Raw genomic sequence first — 8721 nt, 5'->3', positions numbered from 1 at the left:
CGCCCGCGGCGGGGACTGCGGGGACTGCGGGGACCGGGGGGGAGCGGGGGGGAGCGGGGGGCACTGGGGGGGACCGAGGGACTGGGGAACTGACGGGGCTGGGGACATTGGTGGCACTCGGGGCACTCGGGCATTGCCCGCGGAACTGGGCTCGCAGGGGGGAGCGAGGGGGGACTGGGGGGCTGGGAATGCCCTGGGCTGTGGTGGGAGGTGACGAGAGGGGCCGCTTTCACTGAAATCAGCGAGAGTGACTCGTGGGAGAGACTGGGGGGACTCGGTGCGACACGGGGGGCCGGGGAGGCCCCGCCCGTCGGGTCCTTCCCGCCCAGCCCCGCGGGCTCGGAAATGGCGGCCGGAGGCGGTGGCGCCGTGGAAACGGAGTGACCCCTCCCCTCCCGCGGCCTCCCCGCCGGACCCGACCCGAGCATTCCATCCTGTCCCTTCTTCTCCCGTCCCATCCCATCCCTTGCCCTCCCGCTGTCCCCTCCTGTCTCAGATCATCCTTTCCTATTCTTTCCCAGCCCATTCCAATCGCCCCTGTGATGTCCTTTCCAGTCTCGTGCCCSGTTCTGCCCATCCCACCAMATCCTGTCCCATCCCCGCACTCCTRTCCCCTCCCATCYATCCTGTCTCTTCATGCCCTGCTCCATCCCACTSCAACCACACTCTGTGATCCCATCCTGTCCCTTCCCACTCCATCCTCCCCCATGCTGTGTCCAGTCTTGTCCTATCCAGTCCCACACTATCCATCCCACATGTTGTCCCATCCCATCTCATCCCATCTATCGTGCCCCAGTGTACCCTACTGTATCCCATTTGCCCCATCCCATCCCATCCCATCCCATCCCATCCCATCCCATCCCATCCCATCCCATCCCATCCCATCCCATCCCATCCCATCCCGTTCCACCCCCTCCCACCCCCATCTCATCTCCCCTGTCCCATCCATTTCTGCTCTGCCTCTGCCATATCCCTGGTAACCCTGTGGTTTATGGGGAAAGGGAGAGGGCAATTGGGACAGGATGAGGCAGTAGGGCTTGGGCAGGTAGAGGGGTGTGACAGCAGGCASGGACCCCCAGTTGGGGACACCCTGTCCAGGCCCCTCTTGGGCTGTCCCAGGGATCCACCACCTCTGTCATGGGGTGACCCACTGGGAGGGGACACCGGGAGCAGCTCTGGGATGGAGGGGGGGATCCCTGCCTGGTGTTTGTACATCCCAGTGCAGCTGGGGAGACTGGGATGCAGGGCAGCTCCTGGGCAGGAGTGCCTGACCCTGGCTGTGGGTGTTCCTGTGGATATGGGTGTGGATCACCAGGTGTATTCATTCCCAGCAGTGGGTTGGGATACAGCCACGTGTGTAACACACAGAGCACACGTGTGACCAGAGGGACACTTGTATGTCCTCACAGTGTCTCTGTGTGCTCAGAGCCATGCTCAGCCTCACCGCTGGCAGCACCCACCCTCCCCAGCCTGGATGCCACAGGATGCTCCTTCCCTGAGCTCTTCTCCCTCCTCCTCTTGCTCCCCACCACCWCCAGCATCCCCATGCCCCGTCCCACAGCTTGGCTCCAGAGTGTGTGGGGATTCACCCAGGGTCACTTTGATCTGGCTCTCTGGACACCCAGCGTGGATTGGGATGGCTGAGGGGCTCCAGCACTGCCCAGTCTCTTTGAATTCCAAGTGCCACATCCCCACGTTGGCTCTGACCTATGAGCTGCCCTGTCCACCTACACCAGGTCCCAAGGTGCAACAACCCCTGGGCCTTGTTGGAGCTCAGGGGGTCTCTGGTGGGGAGAGGGAACTGTCTCCATGTCCTGGGCTCTGACAGGGAAGAGCCTGGGAAATGCTGGGCTGAGGGGGAGCCWGGAAGGGAAGAGCACCCAGTGTGTGGCACCAGCTGGGCACCCTTTGAGGTCCCTTTCAAGCCAGGCCATTCTATGATTCCGTGATCCCAGGTGGCCATAGCTCCACCCTGCCGCACATCCAGGGACTCCTCAGCCATCCACAGCCCCATCTGTGTGTGGCACAGGCTGGCTCCCAGAGTTCAAACCCAAAATCTGCTTCCAGCCATAGCAGCAAAGTAAAAACCACGAATCCCAAATGCTGGATGCATCACCCCAGAGGAACCTCGTTTGCCAGGCCTGGCTCCCTGGATGCTCAGCTTGGATTGTGCTGTTCACCTGTTCCACAATTACCTGGAAAAGCTGAGTAACAGCCAGAAGCAGGATCAGGGACACAGAATTCAGAATGGAAACACTGTATTGACAGACTTTACAAAAGTTATTACAAAACACAGTCACGAACCAGCAGCTGACGATACAGAGACACCACGTACAGCCACCTCAGAACAACACCAACAGCTCCAGAAGTCATCCAATATTTACACAAACGGCTGGAAAACTCCGGGTAGTTATCGCATACATGGAAGTGTTTYAGAGCAACTGTGAAATATAGTGTCACACCTTTCCTTGTAGTATTATAATCATAATAATTAGTARTAATAATAATAATWAWTAATAATAACAGACTACTTCTAGGTTAACTAAAAACCAAACAGCTCTTTACAGGGGTTAGGAGAAGCTGCTTTCACTCGTCTGACTTACCTGAGTGAGACCAAACCCAGTTAAAAAATAATAATAAAATCACCTTCATTGTCAGGAGTCTGTGTGTCAGCCCAGCGGCGCCGTTCCCTCAGGCCAGAGGGGAACCGCAGCCCGGCTGGGGCCAGTGACACCCTTCAAAAGAACGGAGACGTGTCCTCCTCGTGTGAGTGACCCTGGCACGCCTCCAAACGCTGCCCTTTCTGCTTCAATGTCCTCAGCCCCTTCTCCTGCACCTGCTTCATCTCACCCCGCTCTTTGCCACGCTTTCCTCTCCACTTCTCCGCCTTCCACAAATCCCACGTCGTGCCCTAACCGCCTCTCTATGCCTCGCCTCTCTTCCCTTCATCCCAGTCGTGGCCTCGCAGCCTTTCGGGACRCGGCAGCACAGCGGGAGCGGGCGGCCGGCTGGGAACGGCACCTTCCTTCCCTCCCTCTCTCCTCGCGCTTCCGGCCTTGMAGTGAAACGAGTGGAAAAAAGAAAGCGAAAGCTTGTCACTCCTGAATATGCACAAAGATAGGTGGGGGAACACCTGCTAAATACGGACCCCAGAGAATCGCTCGGGATTATTCTCTACGGGCAGAATCCAACCCTGCGTAGGGAACAGCGAGCACGGGGCCTGCGCCGCGGTGGAAGTGCCACGGAACCCCRCGGGGTCCCAGAGGTGCCTGGGCCGGCCGAGCAGAGTCTGTAAGAGGAATTCCTTGGATGCTTCACCAAAGCGGGCTTCGTAGCATGACCACATGGATTAGCCGCGATACAAGTCACTGCCATCATGCTGCACGTCCACCTGCCAGACCGTCACGGTCACCGCGAGCCCTTCTGCCCCGGCCCCACCATGGCTACTGCTTAGTCTCTTTTTTCACGCAGAAATGGTCGGTTTGGGTGCCTGCCGCGCCCAGGTTATGCTGGGAATCCTCCCCGGGCCGTGGGTTGCGCGAGTGGATTTTCTGGTGGCAATTCAGGGACTCTTTGTAGCGGAAGTGCTTCCCGCAGACGGGGCACTGGTAGGGGGTCTCCCCGGTGTGCACCCGCCAGTGCTTGAGCAGGTGGTCCCGCCGGATGAAGCTCTTCCCGCACTCGGTGCACTGGTAGGGCCTCTCGCCGGTGTGGATGCGCTGGTGGCGGATGGCTTTGGAGAGGTCTCGGAAGTCCTTCCCGCAGTAGGTGCACGTCAGCGGCCCATCGCCCTTCCCCGTGTGCAGCTTCTGGTGCAGGATAAGACTCACTTCCARGCTGAAGCTCTCCTTGCACTGGGAGCAGGTGTAGGGCCTCTCCACCATGTTGTTCACCTGGTGCCTGACGAAGCCGTACTTGAGTCCCGAGCTCTTCTCTCCGTCGGGGCGCTTGGTCGTTTTGGAGCGGGAGGGGCCCTGGCCCTTGGCTTTGGATTTCTGCCGGAAGCCCTCGCTGCGCTCCAGGGAAGTGCAGGCCTCCTCGCTGGCGTGCGCCTTCTGGTGGGTAGCAAAGAGCTGCTTGTCCAGGAAGCTCTGCCCGCACTCACAGCAGATGTAGGGGCCCTTGTCAGCCGCCGCCTCCTCGGGATCCTTCCTGGCCAAGTCTCTCCCGCGGCGCACCGAGCGCCTCAGCCCGTTGCCAGTCGCCGTTCGCTGCTGTGGGGCCGACCCGCTCTGGCTCTTGCTGCTTGACTGCATCTCCTCCTCCGGGCTGGAGAAAACCTCTTCCCACTTTCCTGTCAACGACCTGGAGAGCTCCAGGCTCTCGGAGCCTTCCTCATCACACGGCTGTTCGTCTGGCAGAGCAGAGACACTCGTGTCATTTGGGGAGGCAGGAACTGGGTTGTTATTCACACCACAATTGCCTTGGTACACGGGTGGTCTCTGCTGTGCACACCCAGGTCAGAACCCGGGGTTGTGAGTCCGGTTGGGAGCACCTACCCTGTCCTGGGATACAGGAGAGGCCAGAGGGATTTGACTTGGAATCACAGAATCATTGAGGCTGGAAAAGGCCTCAGAAGCATCGAGTCAAACCATCCCCTGGCACTGCCAAGGCCACCACTGTTCCCAAGTGCCACATCCACATGGTTTTTAAATCCCTCTAAAGATAGGRACCTCACCATTGCTCTGGGCTGTTCCAACGCATAACAGCCCCTTTTAGTAAAGAAATTTTCCCAGTTTTCAACCTAACCCTCCCCTGGCACAACCCGAGGCCTTTTCGTCTTGTCCTGTCCCTTGTTTCCTGGGAGCAGAGCCCGACTCCCCTCAGCTGCCCCCTCTTGTCAGGGTGCAGAGCCACAAGAGCCCCCCGGAGCCTCCTTTGCTCCAGGCTGAGCCCCCCCCAGCTCCCTCAGGCACTCTTAGTGTTTCAGACCCTTCCTAACCTCCATTTCTTTCTCTGGACATGCTCCAGCAACTTCCTGCTTTCAATTACATTGTAATTATATATAATCTACCTATAGATAGGTAGCCAAAGTCAAAAAGTGGGTTCCTCAGGAGGTGGAGCAGGACAGCTCTTTAAGAACTTGTGGTTTAGGACAAAGGCAAAAAAAAAAAATGAGGAAAAGTGAATAAAATTTCTTTTCCTCATGGGCTTGTACAGTGCCTGAGGCTGAAGGAATTTTCACAGTGTAAACCATGACTCAAAGCAACTACCCAAAATTCTGGAAAAGCACCATCCAGAAGAGCTGAGCTGCTTCTGGGAATGAGGCTGGGAAGCCAAAAGCACATCCAGGCAACGGACACTTCCCAAAGTGACTCAGTGCACTCACATGTACCAGGGACCTCCATGCTCTCCTCTTCCTCGGAGCCCTCGTGGCTTTCAGCCAGCGTCTCTTCGTATTTACCCCACGAGCTGTCATCAGGCCCAGGGAAGAAAAACTCTGTGCGAGAGGAAAGAGCAGGATTAACACTCCAGCCTCCCACCTACTTCAGAGGATTCCAGGAGAGAGGTGGGAGACATGTGGGAAAGCAAAGTCCCCCTGTACCTGAGGACAGAGCTGACAAAACTGAGCAGCCTGGCACACATCTGCTTCCACCTCCCCACCCAGCCCCAGCAACCTTGTGGCTCACCAGTGCTGGGGTCCGTGGGGGTCTCTCCTCCCTCRGACTCCTCCTGATCCTCCGCGTTGGGATCCTCTCCCTGCTCAATCCGTGTCAGCAGCTCAGGCTTCGAAATGGCAGCGTCTGCAGATAAAAAGAGGATGAGGCTGTTTCCCCTGCCCCGGTGGGAGAGTGACTCTCCAGCCTTCACCCACCAACCTTCCTTCACTGGGAAACGGAACAAGAGAGGCTTAGGAAGCTGCTCTCCCCCACCTGCCCCGCTCACCTTGGGTGGGCCCTGGATGCAGGAGCACCCTCTGCTCAGGTGAGGGGCACCTCCCAGCCTGCAGCGTGAGGAGGACAGCAAGGAAAGGCACCCACGCTTACCTCCAGGCTCTCCTGTCTTCTCCTCTCYGCTAAGGTCCGCGGATCCATTACAATGGGGGCTTCAGCTCGGGGGCAGCACCAGGGCTGCCAGCACTGCCCTCCCCGTGCGGTTCCCTCCAGCCAGGACCGCTCCGTCCTACTCGTCCGAGTCACGGGCTGCTCGCGGATTTTGGTGGGGGAAAGGGGACAATCACCATCTCTCCTGGGTGGAGAGCGGAACACTTCACTTCCACACACGTGGGAGGCCCTGGCGATTAAATTCCACCTCTGCTCCGGTGGATCCATTTGCCTTATACAGGAGCCAAACCCCTAAATCTCGTTTCTCAAGGGAAACCTTGGGATGAAGCACAGACACATTTTTCTAAGCTCCAGGCTCAGATCCCTAGATCCCCTCCAGCGGGACCACTGTATTCCCATGCCTCAGGAGCAGGACACAGGACTGGTTTGAAAACAGGAGAATGGGGACTGTGGTTACCCTTCATGTTTTTCCCTGGCACACAGGGACTGCAGGAAACGTCTTTTCAAAGAAGTAAAGGAAAAAAGGCTGGGAAAAAAAGCAGAAAAGGCCTGGATTGGGCAGAGCTGGATGGCAGGGAGGTRGATAACCCTGGACTCAGCACAGGGAACTGTGTGGATACCAGGGACAGTGTCTGTGCTCCCACCCACTGTCCAGCCAAGGCAAGGTCATTTCTGGAACATGTTGCGAAGGCAACGTGTTCCCCAGAGGGAATTCCCGCGGCCAGGACTGGCAGGAGAGAGCGGAGCGCGTTCCTTTGGCTGGGAATGCTCTGCCCTGAGCTGCTGAGCGGAAAGCAGGAGGCAGAGCTCACCCTCACCCGCTGCTTCTCCCCAGCTCTGCCCCAGCAGACCCTGCAGTGCCTCGAGCAGGACTCGCTCCCTGCAGTCCAACAGAGCACCCAGGCAAAAGTCACTTCTCCCTCACAGAAGGCCCCATGGCAAAGGCTGGAAGGAACCTCAGAGGCAGGGCACAGGGCACCCTCAGCTGCCCCAAGCAGCCAGCGGGCTGATGCACCCAGCACAGCGGATCTGCGGACCTTGGCGTGACAAAGGAACTTCCCTCTTCCCCAGCTTTGCTTGGATTGAGCGTCCTCTTACTTCCCCTCCTCCCCCTCATGATCACAGCACTTGTACGGTCACAGGGACCAGCAGGGAGCCACTGTCCCTGCAGTGACACTCACGACATCCTTCCACCCTTAATGTGGCTGTGAGGGTTGAACTCACTGCCAGGGCTGTGGAACGCCTTCCCAAAACACACCACCCCCTCCCTGAACCTGCAGGACACAGCACTCCTTCCATCCACCAACTCCCGGGAAAGCGCTGTGCCAGGAGGCTGAGGGCAAACCCCAGCCATCGTTACCCATGGAGATGACCGCCTCGTAGTTGCCTTTCATGATGTGCCTGTAGAGCTCCTTCTGCCACTCGTTGAGGCTCTTCCATTCCTCCTCAGAGAAGTTAAACGAGGCGTCGTTGAAGGCCACGGGGACCTGCAAGGAGCAGCACCATGGCGTTTGTTTTTCATTTAAGAAAACACCTGGAAGATGCTTTCTCATTCAATTTTCTCACTCAAACTCCTCAAACATCCTGCAGGACAGTCCTAGGCAGGAACATCTGCCCCTTCACACATGCCTCATCCCTCAAGGAACACGACAAGGATTTCCCCTGTCACCTGCTTGTCACCTCCCCCTGCTCAGCCTCCTCCTGTCACAGGTGATGCCCCATGCACAGGACCTGGCACAGACTCCTTTTCATCTCCTTTTTGACACAATTCTGTGGCTCATCACCTCTGAACAAGTACCAGGGATGTTCCCAAACCCTCCCAATTACACGTGGATGAGCCACACAATTTCACGTGATCCAAACACAGGAATGGCCGACACTCTTCCCAGATCACACATGCACGAGCATAGGTAACACAGTGGGACCTGTGCTAGTACTTCTGGGTGMTAAGGGAACACAGTGCTCTGGGGGAGCCATGAACTGCTCCCAGCAGTGCAGCTGCCCCAAAATGGGGCTCTGAGCGCAGGGACAAGGCTGTCAGTACAGGATATGAGGCTGTGACGGCAAGATATGGGGCTGTSAGTGCACAGGATGTGGGGCTGTCAGTGCAGGGATGGGGCTGTACTGAGCACAGGGCTGTGAGTACAAGATAYGGGGTTGTGAACACAGGATATAGGGTTCTGTGCACAGGATACAGGGTTCTGAGCCCAGTATCCATGCAGAACTGCCCCGTTTTGCTGCAGGGAGCAGTGAACCGTTACCTTGGGCACTTCTCCTTTTGCCCCCGGAGGCAGCCGCAGGATCCAGAAGTTCCTGTTCTTCAGCAGGTTCTCCATGTTTTCCAGCCGCTTCTGCAGCTGCCCGTACTCCTGGATGAGGGTGCCCAGCGCCGTCCACTTGCTCTCCAGCTGGTTCCCGAACTCCACTGCCGTCTTCTCGCAGCCGATCAGCTTAGTCTCTGCCATCCTCATCCTGCCCTCCAGGTTCATCAGCTGGGCGGCCTGGGTGTCCACCTTTCTGTCCACGGCCTGGATCTCGGTGACCAGCGTAAGGGAGATCTCGGCGGCCGGCAGCTCGGCCTCGCCGCCGGGGCCCTGCTCGGGGGCGGGCAGCGGCTGCTCCAGGTCCAGCTCCTGGGGCTCCATCATGCACTCCAGCTCCTGCGGGGGGAAGGCGCCGGGCGCGCGGCGGTGAGCGCGGGGACGCGCCCGCAGCC

At 58.2% G+C, this 8721-nt stretch overlaps 1 protein-coding gene across 1 annotated transcript in view; it reads right to left on the bottom strand.

Moving 5' to 3' along the window:
- Positions 1-8721, bottom strand: part of LOC130574631 (uncharacterized) — a 31722-nt gene that overhangs the window by 8610 nt on the left and 14391 nt on the right. Inside the window, exons 14-19 of the mRNA XM_057367965.1 lie at positions 8267-8689; positions 7366-7492; positions 5631-5744; positions 5330-5440; positions 3445-4354; positions 2196-2256 (exon numbers count right to left, since the gene is read on the bottom strand). Of these exons, the coding sequence (XP_057223948.1) occupies positions 2196-2256; positions 3445-4354; positions 5330-5440; positions 5631-5744; positions 7366-7492; positions 8267-8689 (1746 nt within the window). The remainder of the gene's footprint in view (positions 1-2195; positions 2257-3444; positions 4355-5329; positions 5441-5630; positions 5745-7365; positions 7493-8266; positions 8690-8721) is intronic.

The sequence above is a fragment of the Malurus melanocephalus genome, unplaced genomic scaffold (assembly GCF_030028575.1).
Source record: "Malurus melanocephalus ecotype Western Australia unplaced genomic scaffold, MMel_1.1 scaffold_86, whole genome shotgun sequence".
In the NCBI taxonomy this organism is placed as follows: domain Eukaryota; kingdom Metazoa; phylum Chordata; class Aves; order Passeriformes; family Maluridae; genus Malurus; species Malurus melanocephalus.
The sequence above is the reverse complement of the archived record's forward strand: the minus strand, read 5'-3'. Positions and strand labels throughout refer to the sequence as shown.